The sequence below is a fragment of the Tursiops truncatus genome, chromosome 12, assembly GCF_011762595.2.
Source record: "Tursiops truncatus isolate mTurTru1 chromosome 12, mTurTru1.mat.Y, whole genome shotgun sequence".
Taxonomy (NCBI): domain Eukaryota; kingdom Metazoa; phylum Chordata; class Mammalia; order Artiodactyla; family Delphinidae; genus Tursiops; species Tursiops truncatus.
In genome coordinates this window covers 20,038,866-20,061,834 of record NC_047045.1, presented here as the reverse complement: position 1 = coordinate 20,061,834, position 22,969 = coordinate 20,038,866, and the positions used below count along the sequence as shown (strand labels likewise).

Below are 22,969 nucleotides of genomic sequence, written 5' to 3'. Positions count from 1 at the left end.
AGAAAGAAAACAGAAAATTCTCAGAAAATTGGGCTCCACGATTTTAGAGTGTCCTTTGACTGCATATTAACTATGATGACAGTGAATTAAAACAGAGGTTTCCAAAATTGGTTGTACAGTAGAATCACCTGAGGAATCTTTTAAAAAGTACAGACTCCTGGGCCCTACCACTAGATTTTGATTGAATAGTTCTGGGTTAGGGCCTTGTAATTAGGACCTGTTCAAAGCCTTCCAGGTGATTCTGAGGCACAGACACAAACAGGGAACTAATTGTTCCCTAAATGTTTATTTGCTCCATAGAAACAAACCAGTAATATTTCTTTAACGAAAATAATTAGTTTTTCTGAACTTTGAACTCTTCCTTGAAAATTCTCCAAGTTGATGTAGTCCCTCATCTCAGGTTGGTTGATATTTCTACTCAGAGGAAACACAGCTGAAGGTGATACCCCGTATTTGGTCAGGAACCTTACTAGTTATCACGCGTCTTCTCCCTCATTGAATTCAAGGTTTCGGAGAAATAGAAAATAGTTTTTTCTTATACCTTTGCAGTAGAGTATCATTTTCAAATATAGATTTATATATTTATTTATTTATTTTTAATAAGTGAGCGTAACAATTGACTTTAATTTTAAGCTTGAAAATTTGGCTTAGTTATTGTAAAGCATTTCATTAGGTATTTTTTTCCTATTGGCAGTTTGGTATAGCAAGTATTATTTATTATAAAGAATGGTTTCAGTGTTAAAGCAGATATTAGTTAAAAAAATCATGTCCTTTGAATTCATACATTGATTAACAAACTTTTGGAAAGTTGATTCTCTTCAGTAAATATGATACGTAAAGTAAAGACGAATCTCCCCATTTCCCTTTTTTAGCAGTTAGGACTTCAGGAATTATTTCCTCAAGGTCGTAGCTGTGCTGTTTGTGGTAAAGTGAAATGTAAACGACATAGGTACGTTAAACACTTTTAATTTGTTGATCCTTCCAGTTACATTTTGGATTTCAAGCAGTTTAACTGTATGATTTTCTTTAGACCTGCCTTGCTGCTTGAGAACTACCAGCCATGGCTAGACCTGAAAATTTCTTCCAAGGTTGATGCATCTCTTTCAGAGGTAACTGATTTAAATAAAATTGCTATGTATACCCAAGCAGAAAGTATTAAATACCTATGGAAAATTTAATCATGGAGTATTTTAATATATGCTGCCTAATCAATTCTTGGCTGGTAGTTGATTGTTATACAACTTGAATGGTAAACTAGAAATGTTTTTGGATCCCATGTCTAATTGAAATGGACATTTTAGTCAAAAAAAGTACTGTTTACCTAGTTATTGTTTACCTCTTATAAAAATAGTCATTTTTATTATAAGACAGTAGAAATAACCATTTTGTAATTCCAGAGGAGACCTGAGCTACAAGGAGCCAATGTGTATCTTACTGAATTGTGACCCCATTTTTGACACTAACTTGAGCAGAGAGTCAGATACATTTCAGTGTTTGTCCATAGTATAGGAATAGAAAGCATGTTCTCTTATCTTTGTTCCAGTCACATTTTATATGTACCTTTTTGGTAACATATCATGTTTTAGTTATTTCTTTGAGAAACTTGGTCTCTCCATCCAAGAAAGCAGTCAAGTCCTTGAAGGCAAGGAATGGGTCTCATTTGTTCCCAGCACCAAGTGCAGGTGCCAGATATATTGTTGGTACCTGATAGATATCTATTGAATTAAACTGAGTGCTAATTAGTTGAAGAATAGCATTAGGCATCTGAATCCTGCCTTAATTGTCCTTTTTCCCAGTTTGTATCTTTGTTTGGCGAAAAGTATGCTGCATAAATGCTGAACTGTTGGCAGTTTTCCTTTTCATTTCTTCTGTAAGCTCTTTTTCATCCTTCAGATTCCCTGATTTAAGACTGTGCTGTCCAGTATAGTAGCCACTAGCCACATGCAGCTATTGATAAACACTTGAAATGTGTTAGTCCAGATTGAGATGTGCTATATATGTAAAATACAGTAAAATATGTACTGGATTTTGAGGACTTAGTAAGGAAAAAGAAATGTAAAATATCCTATTATATACTTTATGTTGATTACATATATGATAATATTTTGGGTATATTGGGTTAAATAAGATATATCATAAAATTAACTTCACCTGTTTCTTTTTACTTTTTAAAAAACATAGCTACTAGAAAATTTGAAATTATATTTGTGGCTCACATTATATTTCTGTTGGGGAGAGTGCTGATTTGAGGTCTGTTGAAGACAAGACATCTAGGAAGAGTATTATTTGTAGTTTGACACTTCGTTTCTTTTTAAAAATTGAAAAAACTGATGTAAAGCTCTTAGCCTAGTGCCTGGCACATATTAGTGTTCAATAAATACTAGCTCCAATATTTAAAAATATTTTCTGAGATCTTGCTGTAGGCAGGAACTGGATTAGGCCCTAGGAATAAAAAGAGAAATCAGGTATGGTTCCTTTCTTCTGGGAACTTCAGTCTAGGAGGGGAGATAGCCATTTAAACAGACATATACAATATAATGTAATGCAGGCTATAATGGAAGAAATGTACAAGGTGTATCATTAGCACAGAGGACGAAGTGCATAACTGTTGAGAGGAGCAGTCAGGAAATATAACTAGAAGTTTATCAGCCTGATAGTGTGGGAGAAGGTATTTCAGGGTGTGGGAAGAGCTTTTGGAAAGAAAGAGGCTTTGAAACAAGGTGGAGTGTTCAGCAGACTGGAGGGTGAAATGCGAAGGAGGGTGTGGGCAACGAAGAGACCAGACTCTATTAGCTAGTATTTATCAATCACTTACTGTATAGTAGATATTGTACTAATCACTGTACTTGCATTATTCATGTAATCATACAGCCTATGAAGTAGGTGCTATTATTGATTTGATGGTTTTACCAAAGGAAGGGTTTAGAGAGTTTTAATAATTTTCTCAGGTATCATACTTGGTTGGTAGCAGAAGAACTCAGTCTAAAACCCAGGACTGCCGTAGTTCTTAACTGATTTTTATATGGCCCTTTAGAAATCAGATCATCAGAAGACTTAAAAGGCCACGCTGAAGGAGTTTAATTGATCGGGAGTCAGTGATTTTCAAATTGTGTAACTAGAGTTTTCAGATGTGATTCACAGGATGCAGTGGGAGGTGAAAAGGAAGTGGATGGTCACAGGGGCTGGCAAGCAGCTTTCTCTCACCCCTTCACAATCAGTGCAGCTCCACTTGTCTTAACTTTGATATGTTGTGGTTTGATATATTGAGGGTTTCATGCAGCGGAGTGATGTGGTCAAATACATGTTTTAGATCACTTTGGCAGGTTTATGGAGGTTGGAGGGGAGCTAGCTTGGAAGGAGGGAGACTAGTTTAGAGGCTATTGCTATGTATAGCAATACATGAGAAGATGAGGACCTGAATAGTGGAGCTGTAGAAAAGAGCTACTTAGGATGTAAACTTACTAGGGCTTCTGATTGAATTTGAGGGAATAATATAATAATAAGATGAAATGTTTAATGGTAAATTTTCTAGTCTCCTCTCTGTGTCCTAACACTGTCTATATGTATCTTATTTTTCCAGGTGATATCACTAATGCTTACTTTTTTAGTAAAAAGTCCAAATCTTGTTGCCTTAGTATTTAGAGAGTCCAGTCTTGATTACTACTGCAGAGAAGGTATATAGTCAGATTAGATATATTGTTTCATTCCCTCCCTAGTGTTTTTTAAAGTTAATGCCCACTGCTACAAGTCCTTTTAAAAATTAAACTATACTGCTGCACCCAGGCTCAAGGAATGGAAGGTTTAACACCCAAGATTTCTTTTGTTTTGTTTTGTTACTCTTTCACATATAACTTGATTTTCAGTGTACAGCTAAAATTTTCACGAAGTGAGCATATTCATGTAGCCGGCCCCCAGATCAAGAAACAAAAACATTATTAGCACCCAGAAGTACCCCTCATGCTCCCTTCTGGTCACTATCCTCGCTTCAAAGATGATCACTGAAACCTAACTTTAACCCTTTATGTAAGTCTTATATATTTGTTACTTCATTTTATTCTGGGAATACTGACTTACAGAGAGGGTTAGGAATGCAAAAGACTAGCCTATTATTTTCCTTATTTCCATAGAAATTTTTTGGTTCAGTGAAGCTTCAGAGTCAGAACAATTTAGGTTTTTAAAAATTTTTTTTAAATTATAGGAATATTTAAAAATGTGTGTCATTCTAATAGTAATTTTTCTTTTTTATGGTTTTCAAAGTATTTTTTCATGTTTTCTTTCATCATCACAACATGTAAAGTTGACATATACATTTTGTCATGTGAAAGTGTGATATTAGATGTCAATATATGGGATACTAAACTTAGTTTTTTTTTTTTTTTTTTTTTTGCGTTACGTGGGCCTCTCACTGTTGTGGCTTCTCCCTTGCGGAGCACAGGCTCCAGACGCGCAGGCTTAGCAGCCATGGCTCACGGGCCCAGCCGCTCCGCGGCATGTGGGATCTTCCCGGACCGGGGCACGAACCCGTGTCCCCTGCATCAGCAGGCGGACTCTCAACCACTGCGCCACCAGGGAAGCCCCTAAACTTAGTTTTTATTATATATTTCTTAGTAGTAGAGTTTATTTTCCCAGAATGAGTTAACTAACTTGATTTTTCTTTGAAAAATAATTTTTATGCAGGTTCTTGAATTAGTGTTGGAAAACTTCATTTACCCCTGGTACAGGTAAGCTCTTTCTATAAGACCTTTTTTCTATAGTATAGTGAATACCATTAAGTTAAGTGCTAATGATATGTTTTCAGTATAGGCCAGGATTTATCAATTTTGGCACTATTGACATTTTAGACCACGTAATTCTTTACTGTAGGGACCTGTACTGTGCCTTATAGGGTATTTAGCCGCACCCCTGGCTTCTTCCTAGCGAATGCTGGTGGTATCCCTTCTTCCCCTAGTTGTGACCACCAAAAATGTCTTCAGAGATTGCCACATTTACCTGGGAGGCACAGTGGTCCCAGTTAAGAACCATTGATTAGGTCATCAATTAACAGTTTAGTGATAGCAAAGAGGAACTTAGGCTACTTTTTGAAAGAGAAGTAACTTGTAGAATTTCTTTTTTTTTTTTAAATCATCTTTATTGGAGTATAATTGCTTTACAGTGTTGTGTTAAGTTTCTGCTGTATAACAAACTGAATCAGCTATATGTATACATATATCCCCAAATCCTCTCCCTCTTGTGTCTCCCTCCCACCCTCCCTATCCCACCCCTCTAGGTGGTCACAAAGCACTGAGCTGATCTCCCTGTGCTATGCAGCTGCTTCCCACTAGCTATCTGTTTTATGTTTGGTAGTGTATATATGTCCATGCCACTCTCTCACTTCGTCCCAGCTTACCCTTCCCCCTCCCCATGTCCTCAAGTAACTTGTAGAATTTCTCATGACTCCTAATTGTAGGAGTGATTTACTATTTTGTATGCACTTTTTACATTTGAAATAGTTGTACATTTACAGGAAAAATTTATATTCAGATATTTCATTAAATTGAAAGTTAATTTCAATAGACTTTTCCTGGAAAATTAATATGTTTTTTCCAAAGCAACTTTGTTTTTGGTGTCTGAGGTGGATGTACAAGTGCCCTATGCTTAGCAGGATATGGATCTGAAAAAAATATATAGTTTGACAATCAGAAATCCCAAGTTATATTATAAAACAGATGTTCCCTTACATAAGCATCATGTATTTAGTTATGTATTTGAACACTTAAACCCGTATGACTTACAGATGTAATATTTAATGATAACTACCCAAATTTTATATAGATTCAGTATATTTTGAATTTCCTAATTTAACAATGCTAGTAGGGGACTTCCCTGGTGGTCCAGTGGTTAGGACTCAGCGCTTTCACTGCTGTGGGGCTAGGTTCGATCCCTGATCAGGGAACTAAGATCCCACAAGTCACGTGGCATGGCCAGAAAAAAAAAAAATGCTAGTAGTTGAGTTGATCTATAGTGTATTAAAACAAATTTAATATTCAGTTTATATGGCATATTTTCCTGAAAAGCTTATATAAATTAATTTTTTACATTTGAGTCTGTCTTAAATATGGGGCATTTGCCATTTAAGTAAAGTTGATGGTGAGGCCTTTTGTAAAATGAATCCTGTTGTAAAACTTCCCCACTGCGACCCCGCCCCACCCCTACGCCCACATTATGACTCTTCAGATATAAAATATGGCTGTATTTGTAAATGTTAAAGTCTGTATTTTCTCCTTTGATGCTGTGATATCCCCTTCCTTGGAGTTAATAGTGGAAAGCATGATTGATACAATTATCTTCCTTATTTTACCAAGGGACTTAACAGGTAGCATCATCTTCAAGTTCAGAATATCACCATTATACGTACCTTTCTTTCTTGCCTTTGATTAGGGAAGTATCCTTATTCTTCTAGGGACCTCAGGACTACAGGAAAACTCAGGAGAAGGTTGTCAAAATTTCTGTTTAAAAACAGTTGAGTTTCAGTTTATTTTCTTTTTCAAATAGAACACACACTTTTTTCCCTTACTTTTAGAATTAGTTTATATTATTAATCTAGAAATATTTAAACTAATTTAAAATTTAGTATGTAATTCTGTTGCTTCTCAAAATTATTCTTTGTTTTATTTCTTAGATATTTCTTTGATGATGTTTAGAAAATGATCTTAAAAATCTTAAAAATATGACCACGTACATGTGAATGTCTGCAGGGAAATATGTACTATAATTTAGTTAACAGTAATTGTGTCTTGTCACTAGAATTATGGGAGATTTCTATTCTTTGTACATTTCTTTTTTTCTCTACTGTAATGCATTATTTGTTAAAAAAAAGTAGCGTAAGTAAATGGAAGAAAGTCAGTTCTAGACTTTTCTTGTTTTCTAGAAGAGGAAGCTGTGTATTTCTTTGAACTTCTAAATGCTTGCTTTTCTCCTCAATTGAAGGGATGTAACAGATGATGAGTCCTTTGTTGATGAACTGAGAATTATATTACGGTTTTTTGCATCTGTCTTAATTCGAAGGATTCACAAGGTATATATTTATAATGAGAAATTTGGGAATTTCTATACTGTATGTATTTGTTCCTCACTTTTAATTTTTTAGATTAAAAGATAAATGGATTACTTTTGATTAATTGATCAATTTTGCTTTCTTTATTTTAATGTTTGGATATCTTGGTTTGTGGCAATTAGAAATAAAAAGACAATTAGAGAAAAAAAAATTCATGTTCCAGTTAGATGAATTTACTGAATACAGGGTAATGATTATGATCTACTTTTTAAAAAATTTCAAGCCATAGTTTGTTTATGTTTGAGTTTCTGTCTGTATATACTTAACAGTGTGTTGGCTGTAGACATAAATACTTGTCTACTGCCTTGTCAGTTTGATAGAATTGAACATATTGACAATAAATTGGCATATCGTATCTGCCATTAGTAAATAAAGATAAATCTTGTTAAATGTTTCTATACCTATTTGAGAAGTGAACAATACAGTCAAGTACTGTGGCAAAGATATGCAAAAATTATGAATAAGTAGTTCACAAAAGAAACATATAAAATGGCCAGTGAATATTTGAAAATATGTTGTCTCACATGAAATATAGTCTTTTGATGAGATACTGTTCTTTTGCCTATCAGGTTGGGAAAGGTAAAAAACATGATAATATCTAGTAGTGGTGATTGTGGGGAAACAGGCAAAGCAAGTACAAATTCAGATTGATGTAACTCTTACCCTGGAAGGCAGTTTGGTAATCTTTATTAAAAGACTTAAAAATGTCTGTGCTCCCAAATTTAATTCCATTGTTTTTCTTAGTATATTTTAAAGAAATAATCACAGTAGTTTGTAAAAATGTATGTTCAAAGATTCATTGCAGTATAGTTTATAATAAGGAAGTCTGAAAAGGAAAACATGTCCAGTGGTAGGATTGTTGGTTGATTGAATATAATACATGCTAACTATAAAATCCTTTCTGTAGTTTTTGTGATTGCTTGCTTTCATTTAGCATAATGTTTGTGATTGGTTGTTTTCACTTAGCATAATATTTTCAAGGTTTATTCATGTTGTCATTTTGTAGCTATATCAGTACTTATTCTTTTTTATGTCTGAGTAATATTCTGTTGTATGGATATGCCACATTTTGTTCATGCATCCATCCATCCATCAGTTGGCTATTATGAATAATGCTGCCATAGTGTTTGTGTATAGGTTTTCTCGGGAGGGAGGGGGTGGAATATTTGTTTTCATTTCTTTTGGGTTTACCTAGGAGTGTAATTGCTGGGTCAAGTGGTAACTCTGTGTTTAACTTTTGAGGAACTGTCAGATTGTTTTCCTAAGTGGCTGTACCACTTTGCATTCCCACCAGCAGTGTATGAGGGTTCTGATTTCTCCACATCCTTGCCAGAACTAGTTATTATCTCACTTTTTGATTCTAACCATGCTAGTGGGTGTGAAGTGGTATCTCATTGTGGCTTTGATTTGCCTTTCCCTATGACCAATGATGTCGAGCGTCCTTTCAGATGCTTATTGGCCATTTGTGTATCTTTTTTGGGGAGAAATGTGTATTCAAATTCTTTGCCCATTTTTTTAAACTGAGTTATTTGTCTTTTAATTGTTGAGATGTAAGAGTTCATTATCTATTCTGGGTATACTTCCTTCATCAGATATATGATTTTCAAATATTTTTTTCCACTTTCTGGATTGTTATGGTACATTTCATTTTATCTGTATACTGTCCTGGGAGATAAGTGGGTCATTATCATACCCATTTTATAGAAAGTTAGTAATATTCTTTGTCAAAGTGTCAGAGGTAGTTGATGGGCAAAAGATTAGGCCTGGGTCATGTCATTCCTAGTACAATGTTATATCCTTGATAACATGGCCTGACTAATGTAAATTGGGAGTTTGGGGATAATGAAAACAATCATTTAAGGTCCACAGTGGTTTTTTTTTTTTTCTTTTTTTAATCAAAGTTTAGTGACAAACTCACTATTTTATCATTTTGATTTTGATCTGAAGTCTCTAAAATGGAACTTACAAGGGAAAATTTTCGTGCGTATTCTCAGAAGACAAGATTCCATAAAATATTTAAAAATGAAAACATCTTGTTTATTTGATAAATATATATATGAGACTAATTTATAATCACTGAGTACCAAGAGAGCAGGGATAAATGAAGAGTAATGTTATTTTGCAAAAAGGTGTGCTACTAGCAAAAACATCCCCTCTTATTGAACATGTTTGATCTTATACAGCCAAAAGATATCTGTAATCTGCTCTGGGTTTTACTAGTAAATCACTAAAATTTGGGGGATTATGATCCATTACACTTACTAGATTTATCAGCTTGTGGTGTTTTTCCTCTTTCCTCTTTCCTCTTTCTTAATGAGGAATTTAAAAAGAACTGAAAAGTTAACACAAAACAACACTATTGTGATGCAGTTTTCTCATGCCTTTGATAAAGGGAGAATATGATGTGTTGAGCTTTGTGATGGAAGCTAAGCCTGTTGAACTCCAATAAACATGCTTTTTGGTGGTGATTTACTTAATTTGCAGGGTTTTTTTTTTTTTTTTAGTTATTTTATTTTATGTCTCTTTTATGTGTGTACTTGTAAGCCCCCAGTCCTCTCTTACTAACCTACCATAGTCATTACAGTTTCCAGCCTTTAAGTTGAACAATACCTGTGGGGAATGATGAAACTTAATTTTATTCCAAAATAGAATGCTTCCATATATCTTGAAACCAGGATTTACCTTGTAAGCTGAATGAAAAGTTTATTTTCAAGTGACCTTAGTAAACACAAGTTTATAACCTCAAAGGGATGATAAAGTTACTTGAGATTTTTTTCTTGAATGCATTTAGAATGAACACATTAAAGAAATAAGTCAAGAATAAAGATGCTATTTTGTGAGAAAAATTTAGTGTATAGGGTATGCATATGAAGGTGTATTTTCATTACTGTTGTAGTAAAACGGTCTAAATTTACAGTTAGTATGATCCAAGAATGTAAAGTGCTTTTAAATTATATTTTTGAAAGATTCCCAATAATACCACTGATTTTTAAGATCATATGTTCCAATACCTTAAATACATTGTTCCTGCCATTGTAACTTAGTGATAATTATTTTAAAAGTTTTATTTTAATGTTGAATTTTTCTAGGTGGATATTCCATCTATTATCACCAAGAAACTATTAAAAGCAGCAATGAAGCATATAGAAGTGATCGTTAAAGCCAGTCAGAAAGGTAATACAAAGTTTTATGTTTCTTACACTGCTACAAAGTTTGAGTTTGTTTTTATATACCAGCTTTCACTTTAAATATCTAAGTCTGAGTACTGATAAATTAAGTGATATATTCACAGATGCTGTGAAAGTATTAGTTTAAACTGAAATCTCTTTCAGTAATTTGTTAACATATAAGTGATTTTGAGAACTCAAGAATCTATGAAAATTAAGGTACACTCGGATAATCTTTAGTTATATTATTGATGAATCTTGTCTTTTTTTGCATGGTAGTCTGTTGACTTCATTACCTCCTCTGAGGTGTCTTTCACATCTCTTCCCTCCTTTTTTCTTAATGATTTCAACAGTTTTGATGAAACCTATCCTATTTATTGCTACTATGTTAATTTCACAATGCCACAATTCTGTTACCTGCCTACTTAAAAAAAAAAAAATTAGCGAGTGCTACAGAGTCAAAACTGTCCTATATTTTAAACCCTTTCCTATTTAGTCAAGTATTTTGATCTACTCTTGTCCTTCACTATGTATGATACTTTAGCCAGGATGACCTGTTTGCAGTTTCTTATGTGTATCCTGGCCTTTATACTGTCATGATGTACACATAGCATACATTCACCAAACGTTTGCTGATTGGATGAAACTTTCATTTGGGGGCTTTTCTTGCTCTTAGATCAAGCTGAAATATACCTTTTAAACAAAATTACTTATATGCTCTGTACTTAGTTCTTTGTGAAACTGAGATTTTCCTTGTATTTGCATTTGGTATTCTTCTTTGTCAGTGCTTCCCCAAGTATGTTCTGCAGAATACTACTCTATGTAGATGACTATGTAGAAGAAGTATCATGGTTATATTTTCTGGTAATTACTATGTATTGTATTCCTCTTCTGGAAATACCCAGTAAGTACTAGCATTCCAAAATATCTCAGTATTCCTGCAGCAAAGAAATAACTTTAACTTTTTTTAACCCAGCACATCCCAAACTCATTTGAGCATGGAACCAATTTTCCCTCCCTCATAATATCAGTTTGTATAATCACAGTATATTTGGGGAACTTGTAGAGTGGTAGTTAAATTATTAGTTTATTTGTCCTTTGGTATGAATAATTCCTCAGGTATGAGAAGCATTTCAAATTACATTTAAAAATTTTTCTGTACAAAAAAAAAAAAAAAAAAAAAAATTTTTCTGTGTTCATCTTATATTATAACAATTCAAGTTTTACCTTCAACATAGTTAAAAAGTGGAAGAGTTTAAATATGTATAATTTAATTGTTAAATTAAAAAAATTAACTTTTAAAATAATTGTCCTGTCACTGGCAAAAACACACCAGAAGATAGTAACTTTGTTGTAGCCATTTTGTTAAGGCTACTGTACTGTCAGAAAAAAATATAGAAAAGTGTTTTTTTTTTTTATTAGTAAACTTTACTTTTTAGAGCAGTTTTAAGTTTACAGAAAAACTGAGCAGAAATTATAGAGAGTTCCCATATATTTCCCCCCTTCCCTATTATTAACACCTTGCATTGGTTGGTACATTTGTTACAATTGATATGCCAGTACTGAGACATTATTATTAACTAAAGTCCATAGTTTTTTTTTGTTTTTTTTGTGGTACGCGGGCCTCTCACTGTTGTGGCCTCTCCCGTTGCGGAGCACAGGCTCCGGACGCGCAGGCTCAGTGGCCATGGCTCATGGGCCCAGCCTCTCCACGGCATGTGGGATCCTCCCAGACTGGGGCACGAACCCGTGTCCTCTGCATTGGCAGGCGGACTCTCAACCACTGTGCCACCAGGGAAGCCCCATAGTTTTTATTAGGGTTTTACTCTTCATATTGTACATTCTGTGGATTCTGACAAATGCTTAATGCCATGTATCCATCAACACAACATCATACTGAATAGTTTCACTGCCCCCCCGCCCCCTGTGTTTCACCTATTTATCCCTCCCTCCTTCCTTCATGAACCCCTAGCAACCACTGATCTTTTTACTCTTTCTACAGCTTTGCCTTTTCCAGATGTCATATAGTTGGAATCATACTGTAGCCTTTTCAGACTGTAGCCTTTTCTTTCATTTAGAACTATCATTTAAGGCTCCTCCATGTCTTTTTGTGGAGTTGATAGCTCATTTCTTTTTATTGCTCAATTATATTCCATTGTACAGATGTACCACAGTTTGTTTATCCATTCATCTTTTGAAGGATATCTTGGTTGCTTCTAAATTTTGGCAATTATGAATAAAGCTGCTATAAATATTTATGTGCAGGTTTTTGTGTGGGAAAATTATTTTTAATATGGTCTTAATTTTGTTGTAAAGACAAACACTTTGAACTCAGGATATGAGTAAATTGAGTCTTTTATTTTTATTTATTTTTATTTTTGTGGTACACGGGCCTCTCACTGTTGCGGCCTCTCCCGTTGCGGAGCACAGGCTCTGGATGCGCAGGCTCAGCGGCCGTGGCTCACGGGCCCAGCCGCTCCGCGGCATGTGGGATCTTCCCGGACCAGGGCACGAACCCGTGTCCCCTGCATCGGCAGGCGGACTCTCAACCACTGCGCCACCAGGGAAGCCCTATTTTTATTTTTCAATTGATCAGTTTAATAAAATATCCAAGTTATTTTGTTTCTGTGAAAGTGCTGTCATATATATAGACCAGTTTGACTGAAATTTATCCTTGAGTCTTTGCAAGAGAGGGGTTGCTAAATTGCTACTATTCATGCAAAAAATGGTCCTCAATTACAAAATCAGCATAAAATGCTAGATTGGATTCATTAATGACATTGTAATTAATGAATTCCATAAAATTAAAAGGCCAGAGGATTAGAAGGACTGCATTTTATCCAAAGGTCCTGGTGTTCTAAATATTATAACAGTGAATTAGACTTGTAAAAAAGGTTTTCAGGTTTTTGATTTTTCTTCTCTTTCATGCATGAATTTGTTTTCTAAATTCTTTGGCTCCACAATTGTGTATATTCAGGAAATTAAAGGTTCAGCTCTTTATACATATTCATTTTTACTTTCTTGGTGTTCTCTCCTTAACCTGCCTCTTGAGAGTAGGAATTACAAAGAAGTTTTCTATGTAAGTCCTTCTATCACCCTTAGAAATGTTGAAAATATATACATTAGAAGCATTGGTTTAATTTAAATTCAGTAGTAATTGAAGGATCTTATATCAGTCTTTCACCCTGAAGTTACCTCTTTGTTGTGGATTCTGGGGACTTTTCCTTTTGTGGTCTGAAAACTGCCCACTAATTAGACAGGAGATACACTGGTGATTAGTGGGGATAAATCCATGCCCCGTTTTTCAGCATCTATATATTATGTGTGAATGCTTAATTGCACCAGATATTATAATTACTTGTGCATTTTGCATGGCAGCTTTTTCAGTGTTAACTATTTAATGACTGTTTACTGAGGTGGAAACTGAGATTCAAAGGGATTATATCATTTAACATCATCAGTTAATAAAGAAGTAGAATTGGGATTTAGCATAGCTTAGTCTTCTTATTTTAAATCCCTGCTCATGATATAAATTTTTAAAAGACCTGTACCCCAAATTCTTGGGGCAAAATGCATGGTAAACAATTGTATAATGATAAAATAAAGTACATTCTTATAAAAACTATGTCCTTGTTTGCCAGTCCTTCTTTTATACCTCTGGCACAGGTAGCCTTTATTTACTTTCTTAGTTCTTACACCATTAGAATGTATGTTTTGGCTTTTCTTTGGTAAATATGCTTGCATTCTGTCAATGAAAATAGAAATAAATTGTAAAAAATAAATGCCATTTGAATTAGGGTTAAGATTCCCTTCACAGACTCCATGATTTTAAAACTTGGCTCAGAATGCAAATAGGGGAGAAAGCATGACTTGTTTTTCTCCTGCTCCTTTTTAAAGTATTAGTTTAGTGTTTGGCCTTTTAAGAAAACTTTTTGTTAGTGTAACTTTTATCATCAGTTAATGTTTATTAAGTAATCTAACTTCATGGACTTCCACCATATACAGTTCTGTACCTTTTGTGTCCTGTACTGTGGGCAGAAGATGCAGAACTGAACCAAGGAAGCCAGTTTCTATACTCTAATTTCTTCAAAGGGTTACCTGAATGATTTTGACTAGAACTTTAAGAGGGATTTTTGTTTGTTTGTTTTTTGTTTTGTTTTGTTTTGTTTTGTTTTTTGCTGTACGTGGGCCTCTCACTGTTGTGGCCTCTCCCGTTGCGGAGCACAGGCTCCGGACACGCAGGCTCAGTGGCCATGGCTCACGGGCCCAGCCGCTCCGTGGCATGTGGGATCTTCCTGGACCGGGGCACGAACCCATGTCCCCTGCATCAGCAGGCGGACTCCCAACCACTGTGCTACCAGGGAAGCCCTAAGAGGGATTTTTAAAATATTTGCAGGGGATGAACAGAATGTAACGTTTGATAACAAAAGCTTTGTGTATGCTAGAAGATGTTTTCTTTAGTTTTTTCCACTTTAAGCAATTTGCTTTTCTTTAATATACTTTGTAATGACCTGAGTTTAAAGTTTTGTTTACCAAGGGTGAAAGGCTTTTTTATCAATTAATTTTGAATAATTAAAAAACTTCCAGCAAAGAGGAAACTTATTTTCTTTATATCCTTTTTGTGAAAAATTTCCCAGTAGAATACATATTGGAAAGAAAGGAAGGCTAAGAAAGGAATGGCTATGTTAAATTAATTTGTATTTGTTAGTGGAAATGGCTGAAGTTATTTAACATTGTTAACTTCTTCCAATATTTATTTTTTATCTCTATTTATAGTAGAAAATACAGAGTTTTTACAGCAAGCTGCTTTAGAAGAATATGGTCCGGAGCTTCATGTGGCTTTGAGGAGTCGAAGAGATGAATTACATTATTTAAGGAAACTTACTGAACTACTTTTTCCTTATATTTTGCCTCCGAAAGCAACAGACTGCAGGTATAAATAGACTAGAAAATGTCATAGCATACCATACCGTATGTATATTGCTATTCTTGATCATAATAGGAATACACTAAAACTTGAGATTAGGCTATGATATAATTTTTCATTTAAGAAATATAATTTATCAGGTCTTAAAATGCCATTTTAGGTACTAAGCATTCATGATGTATTGTGTTGCTAAGAATTTTTTCTTGGAAATTGATCGTAGGAAATCAAAGACAAATGTAAAAAATTAATTGTCTTACTTGAGATCATTATACTTTATTACTTCCTTGGTGTTCCTTTTAAAAGACATGCATATTATGATTCACTGGCAGAAACACTTTGAACAAATTATACAGACAAGTTTGGGTTTTAAGGTATTCACCTGGGAAGTATAGTTAGAGGTCGTTTAGTCCAGCCTCCCTTATTTCCGAAAGAGCACGTTTAGATTATTCCATAAAGTTACCTCTTTACTCTTATCCTAATAATCCTTAGAGAAAAAGACCATGGCTTATTTTTATTTATTTAAATTGAAGTATAATTTATAACGTTAAATTAGTTTCAGGTGTACAACTTAGTAATTCAATATTTTTATAGATTATACTCCATTTAGAGTTATTACAAAATAATGGCTATATTTCCCTGTGCTGTACAATACATACAACCATGGCTTAATTTTAGTGATGTACTTTAAATATTACTTTATTGTCTTTAAAATTTTTAATTAAATTTAAAAAATATTTTAATTAAAATGTTTTTACTTTAAACAAATTGTTTTATAATAATTTAAATTAATTATAAAAATTATACTGTTACAGGTATTAGGTTTTACATATTAATTTACTATATGTAAAATTTTCATATTTGAGGTGGTGTTTTTCTAATGCTCACTCAGGTTCCTCCTGCTGAGGAAATGCTTTCTTCCTCTTCAGTAGTATTCTCTTTTAGCCAGTTAAGGGCTCTGGGTGCGGTCTGTGAACCAGTAGCATGAGCGTTACTTGGGGGCTTGTTAGAGGTGGCGGAATCTCAGGGCATCCCCAGACCTACTGATCATAGTCTGCATAATAACAAGGTTCCCAGGTAAGAACTGATGTAAATCACTAAATATGTACAATATTGTTCCTTTTTCCAGATCCCTGACCTTACTTTTAAGAGAGATTCTCTCTGGTTCAGTGTTCCTCCCTTCTTTGGATTTCCTAGCTGATCCAGTAAGACGTAAAAAACATTTTTTTCTTTAATTGTGATAAGATACATAAAATATAAAATTTACCATCTTAAATGTATTTCTATGTACAGTTCAGTGGTATTAAATACATTTATATTGTTGAGCAACCACCACCATTACTTATCTCCAGAACTCTTTTTATCTTGTAAAACTGAAACTCTGTACCCATGTAAACAGTAATTCTCTATTCCTCCTGGCCCCTGGCAACTCTACTTCCTGATTGTACTTTCTGTCTCTATGAATTTGACTACTCTAGTTACCACATATTAGTAGAATGATGCAGTATTTGCAGTATTTGGCTTATTTTACTTAGCATAATATCCTCAGTGTTCATCTGCATTGTAGCATATATCAGAATTCCCTTCCTTTTCAAGGCTGAGTAATATTTCATTTTAGGTATATGTTACATTTTGCTTATTCATTCATCTATTGATGGATACTTGGGCTGCTTTTACTTTTGATCCAGTAAGATTTTGAAGAAATAGGGATAATTGATAAATGTTTTGAATGCCAAAGTCAGAATAACTTTTCTTTTCCCATTTTCACAAAAGTTGAGAACCCTGTACTGTAGATTTTGTTTTTAAGATTTATTTATTATTTATTTATTTTATTTATTTTTGGCTGCATTGGGTCTTAGTTGCGGCACGCGGGATCTTTGTTGAGGCATGTGGGATCTTTCGTTGTGCTGCATGGGCTCTTCATTGCGGTGCGTGGGCTTCTCTCTGGTTGTGGCATGTGGGTTTTCTCTCTTTAGTGGTGGCGCGCAGGCTCCAGGGCGTGTGGGCTCTGTAGTTTGTGGTATGCAGGCTCTCTAGTTGAGGTGGTTGAGCTCAGTAGTTGTGGTGCATGGGCTTAGTTGCCCTGTGGCATGTGGGATCTTCCCGGACCAGGGATTGAACCCGTGTCCCCTGCATTGGAAGGTGGATTCTTTACCACTGGACCACCAGGGAAGTCCGAAGAACCCTGTATTGTAGATTTTTAAGAAGCCCCTCTGTATTACATAAGTGCAGATGCTTTGCCACTGCTCCATTTGTTTCTTCATTTTTCCAGAAACTTTCATAATATGATAAAAGCTTTGAGAATTCTGGGCAGAACGCGGTAATGGATTTATTTTGATCCTTGTTTATTATTTTCCATTAGGATACTGTGAATCATTTGCTTATCATCTTCATAGATGACAGTCCAGTGAGTATTGAACGTGTTAGAAAGTACTTCAGATTGCATTGAGTTTTGATTCACATCTGTAAAATCAAATGACATGTTACTGAATTAATTCTTTCTTCAAAGCCTGAAAAAGCAACTGAACCACCTTCCCCTTTGGTTCCATTCTTGCAGAAATTTGCAGAACCTAGAAATAAAAAACCATCTGTAAGTATTTTCGGCAATAACTTATATTACTTTTGATATAAACAATTTTATCATGTATTTACATAGCTCTAACTTACTCTTTCTCCCATGTTGTATCAAGGTGCTGAAGTTAGAATTGAAGCAAATCAGAGAGCAACAAGATCTCTTATTTCGGTTTATGAACTTTCTGAAACAAGAAGGAGCAGTGCACGTGTTGCAAATTTGTCTGACTGTGGGTGAGGCTTATCTGTGTACTTTACAAAAGTCATTGTTAAACTTTGTCATATGTTTGACTGTTTAGATCAGATGTTGTAGCTGTCATCTGTTATTGTACTAAATTTCATTTGCTAGATACTCTAAGAGTACCTGTGAGTTATCTCTCAAGTGTCCACTCCTTTCCACATTGGAACATAATCTGTAACTGACTTCAACCAAATCCTCTTAGCAGAAAAATAACTGCAAAAAATTCAGAATAATGAAAATATGTTAAAGACCCAGTCATTAGCACTTTGTCACAGTTTTTATTAAGGATTATTTTGATTCAATAATCAAATACAAAAATGTTTTATTTTGGCTAGAAGTTCTATAACGTTTTACATTATTAGATTTAGAGACACTGTGTGGACTCTGTGAGCAGACTAATTTTTTAATGTACCTAATTTCTTTTTTAAATATAGCTTTTTAAAAATTGAGGTATAATTTACAGTGAAACTCATAGAACTTAAATATACAGTTTAATCAGTTTTGACAAATCTGCACTCTTTATAACCTACAAACCTACACCTTTATTGAGATAAAGACCATTTCCATCACCCTAGAAAGTTCCCTTAGGGCCCTTCCCAAATGATCCACCCCTGCTCCCACTCCTTCCAAAGCAATCACTGATCTCATTTCTCTCACCACAGATTAATTTTGCCTGTACAGTTTCCTTATATAAATGGAATCTCATAGTATGTACTCTTTTGTGCTTGGCTTCATTGATTGAGGATAGTGCTTTTTAAGATTGAATCATGGTGTTGTGTAGATGAGTGGTTTGCTCTTTTTTATTGCTATGTGTAGTATTCTTTTGTATGAGGATACCACTCTTTCTTTATTCATTCTCCTTGTAGATGGCTATCTGGACTGCTTCCACTTTGGGGCTATTCTGAATAAAGCTGCTGTGCACATTCTTACACACACACGTGCACACACACACACATATTTTGGCCCCGATAGTTACTGGCATATTTACTTTTCTGGTGGTCTTTATTTTTTTCTGCAGAGCCGGTTTCTATATCATTTTCCTTCTGCTGAAGCACTTTTTTTTTTTTTTTTTTTTTGCATTTCTTATAGTACCATTCAGCTGGGGGTAAATTCTCTTAACTTTTGTCTGAAAAGATGTTATTTTATATTCATTTTAAAAGGATATTTTTACCAAATATAAAATTTTAGGTTGATGGGTTTTTTTCATTCAACATTCTAATTCTAAATCATTCTTCCATTACCTTTTGAACAGCACCATTGTTTCTCAGGAGAAATTAACTTCCATTCTTATGTTTGTTCCCCTGTATGTATGTCCCTTTTCTCCCTGATTGGTTTTTCAGTTTTCTCTTTGGGGGTTTCAGCAATTTGACTGTAATGTGTAGTTTAAAAAAAATTTATTCTGCTCGAATTTTACTTGAATGTTGGTGTTTTTCATCATTTTTGAAAATTCTTGGCTGTTACCTCTTCAAGTATTCTGCCTTATTTTCTCTCTCCTTTCTTTTTGAGACTCCAATTATATGAATTTGCTATCATCCCAAAGATCTTATATGTTCTCTTCCAGTTTTTTCTTTTTTTAAAAACTCCTTCCTTACCTCACTGGGTTTCAGTTTGGATAATTAAGAATTAAGGGGTAAGCTTCCATATTACCTCTTGTAGTAAAAAAAAAAAAAAGGGCAGTCAAGGACTTCCCTGGTGGCGCAGTGGTTGAGAGTCCGCCTGCTGATGCAGGGGACACGGGTTCTTGCCCTGGTCCGGGAGGATTCCACATGCCGTGGAGCGGCTGGGCCCGTGAGCCATGGCCGCTGAGCCTGCGCGTCCGGAGCCTGTGCTCCGCAACGGGAGAGGCCACAACAGTGAGAGGCCCGCGTACCGCAAAAAAAAAAAAAAAAAAAAAAAAAAAAAAAAATGGTAGTCAATATTTTGGCTTTCCTAATGCTGTTCTTTCACATTTTAGGAAAAAAAGATTGATTTGTTCAGACTCTGAGCTCCATCACTAGTCTACAGCCTCCATGATGGACAGAAATATTGTTTAAAAACATTGGGACTAAAAAAAGCCTTAGTTTTCACTGTTATTTAGGGAATCAAATTTCAAAATATTAAAGACCCTTGGTATAAGAAATTAATCCAATATGTTCTTTAAACAGAATTTTACAAGTGTGTTTATTATTCTAAATTTTAGAAAATTTGTATTGCTATGGAAATATTTATGCATTTTATATTCGTATATAAAATATTTGATTGAGCTTCTCTTTCATCTCAGCAGTTGTTTTACTCCCAATTAAATCTTTTTAAAAATCTTAAAATGATGAGTAGATTGCTTATATTTGCTGCTTTTAATATTGATCACAATTAGAGTGGGAACATGAAGTTTTCATTGAGTAGTTTTATTCTATGAAAATAATTCTTTTTTTTTATTCTTTCTGAATTTGCTAGAGGAATTCAATGACAGAATTTTGCGACCAGAGTTATCAAATGATGAAATGCTGTCTCTTCATGAAGAGTTGCAAAAGATTTATAAAACATATTGTTTGGATGAAAGTATTGACAAAATTCGATTTGATCCCTTCATTGTAGAAGAGATTCAAAAAAGTAAGTAAAAGATGAGGATGAATTCTGTAGCTCTTTTACTCTTTTCAGAGTTTTCTCTTGTATTCCCTGCTTATTGCAACAGCTGTGTGAGATACACAGGCAGGCATTATCCTATTTTACTAACAAGATGAAAGCTTTGATGAAGAAACTTATTCACAATTCACATAACTAATACTTGCCAGAACTGGAGCTTGGTTGTTCTAATTCCTCTCTAGTGTGATCTGTACCTTACAGTGGATTTTCTGCAAAACAGTCTTAGTATTGTTTGTATGCTCTTTTCACTGTAATGAACTTTAAACTAATATATAATGTATTTGTGCTTTTCATAAACAATTTTTGCAATATAATTTTTTTAACAGTTGCTGAAGGCCCATATATAGATGTTGTGAAACTTCAGACTATGAGATGTCTTTTTGAAGCATATGAACATGTACTTTCTCTCTTGGAAAATGTGTTTACTCCTATGTTTTGCCACAGTGATGAGGTTAGTCAAAATATTAATCTTGTTTGAAGATTTTTCCTCAAAATTTATTAGTGGCTTTGATAACGTTACATGAGTAATGCAAATAACAAAATAAACAGGAAAATAAAACATGGTTAATTAAGAAAATGAATACTATTTTCCACTACATAAGTTAATGGAGATTAGAAGTTGGTTATAACAACAATTCTTAATACCAAAACCATGTTTGTATATATGTGACTAGAAGATTGCAACCAAATTGGTCTATCTGATTTGCCATATGCCTGAGTGGCTTTGTAGTGGTGATGCAGAAACCCCATTCTTCTTCTTTTTAAAATATTTATTTATTTATTTATTTATTTGGCTGAGCTTGGTCTTAGTTGCGGCACGCACGATCTTTAGTTGCAGCATGCAGGATCTAGTTCCCTGATCAGGGATCGAACCCGGGTCCCCTGCATTGGGAACACAGAGTCTTAACCGCTGGAGCACGAGGGAAGTCCCCCATTCTTCTTGTATATACGTTATTTACAGACTTGTAGAAGTCAAGTGGCTTGAATACCTCCATTTGCAATATCTTAATCCTTACTCTGTTTGACTGTGGTTGTATTCACTTGATTTAAGTAATGTTTCCTTTAAGCTCAAATCAGTAAGGTGAAGTAGCAAGTTTCAATATCAAATATTGGTTTAATAAATCATAATTATTTTTTAAGTATTTCAGACAACTTTTAAGAGGTGCAGAATCACCAACACGCAATTCAAAACTCAACAGGTAGGTATATTCAATCATATATATGTTTTTCTTTTTTTTGGTTCTTGTTGACGCTAATCATTCTGTGATAACATCATTATCTTTATTAATCTGGTTTCCTTGCTACATAAGTAGACAGGATTACTAAGGAATTGTAGAGCTATACTACATATAGTAATGTGAAAATGCCTGACATTCTTTCAGAAAAATTTAACAAGATATGTACACCATTGCCTTGTTAATCTCATAATTATTATTGCTTGATCACCTGCTTTATTGGAGACTATGGACTGCATGCATAATTGAAATCCACAGATAACTCAGTTTTAGAGAGTAGTTTGTTTTTTTCCCATTTATTAATTTTAGTGAAACTCCTGTATAGGACTGCGAAAGAGGAAGTGGTTCTTTTACCTTATTAGCCTGCTGAGTAGCTAAGTGTAAGTCAGAGTCATAACCTCAGAGATGGAAAGCTGTCTTTGCCACTTGGTGAACACCTAGTTGTCTTCAACATATGAAGGCACTAATTTTGCTGGCTTTAGAATATAAAATTAATAGGAAGAAAATATGGGTTGTTTTCATTCTGGGTACTGCTTATAGTCTTTAGTTTTTCTTTATATTGAGCTGACTCTTAACGTTAGCTATCAGTCTTGTCAGGACTCTGCTTCTGTGATACTTGATTGATTTTTACCTATATATCAATAGAATAAGTAAAAGCCTTTCTTAACATTCTTTCATTGAAAATTTAGGGTAGCATTGCTGATTTGCTGTTAGATGACTTAAAATATGTAAAATGTTTATTCATATGTTTTATGTCTACATTCTATTTAATTGCATTTAAAAAGTAAAATTTTAATGCATGTTAATTAATATTAACCTACTCTTCTGTTTCATTCCATACTTAAAGCATAACTTAAAAAATATTTAGGGATCTTTTGTTAACTTTGCTTCTTAGTTTAAGTCATAACTTAAAAAAATACTCAAACTAAAAATGTGTGGAGCATGCACAATTATATCTAATATAGACATGAATTCCATATTAGAAAATACAAGTTTGTTTTCGATGCCAAGTTTTTGGTGGCTTAGTCTCTGAATATTTTCCACTGTATCAAACAAATGGTTTGCCTAAATGAGGGCAAAAAACCAGAATTATTTCCTGACATATTGAGTTTTTAA

General features: G+C 34.2%; 1 protein-coding gene across 9 annotated transcripts in view; it reads left to right on the top strand.

Annotated features, from left to right (window-relative positions):
- The window catches only part of SNX14 (sorting nexin 14), a 68,795-nt gene that overhangs the window by 14,621 nt on the left and 31,205 nt on the right, over positions 1-22,969 (top strand). For 5 of the 9 annotated variants that reach the window (XM_019929388.3, XM_019929387.3, XM_073789394.1 and 2 more), the window contains exons 3-15: positions 873-949; positions 1,031-1,109; positions 4,678-4,721; positions 6,967-7,054; positions 10,183-10,267; positions 15,037-15,193; positions 16,314-16,389; positions 17,547-17,591; positions 17,694-17,774; positions 17,875-17,989; positions 20,430-20,585; positions 20,945-21,069; positions 21,759-21,817. In XM_019929388.3, the coding sequence (XP_019784947.1) occupies positions 873-949; positions 1,031-1,109; positions 4,678-4,721; positions 6,967-7,054; positions 10,183-10,267; positions 15,037-15,193; positions 16,314-16,389; positions 17,547-17,591; positions 17,694-17,774; positions 17,875-17,989; positions 20,430-20,585; positions 20,945-21,069; positions 21,759-21,817 (1,187 nt within the window). The remainder of the gene's footprint in view (positions 1-872; positions 950-1,030; positions 1,110-4,677; positions 4,722-6,966; positions 7,055-10,182; positions 10,268-15,036; positions 15,194-16,313; positions 16,390-17,546; positions 17,592-17,693; positions 17,775-17,874; positions 17,990-20,429; positions 20,586-20,944; positions 21,070-21,758; positions 21,818-22,969) is intronic. The other 4 variants (XM_033867535.2, XM_033867534.2, XM_019929384.3 and 1 more) reach the window with 3 other exon arrangements.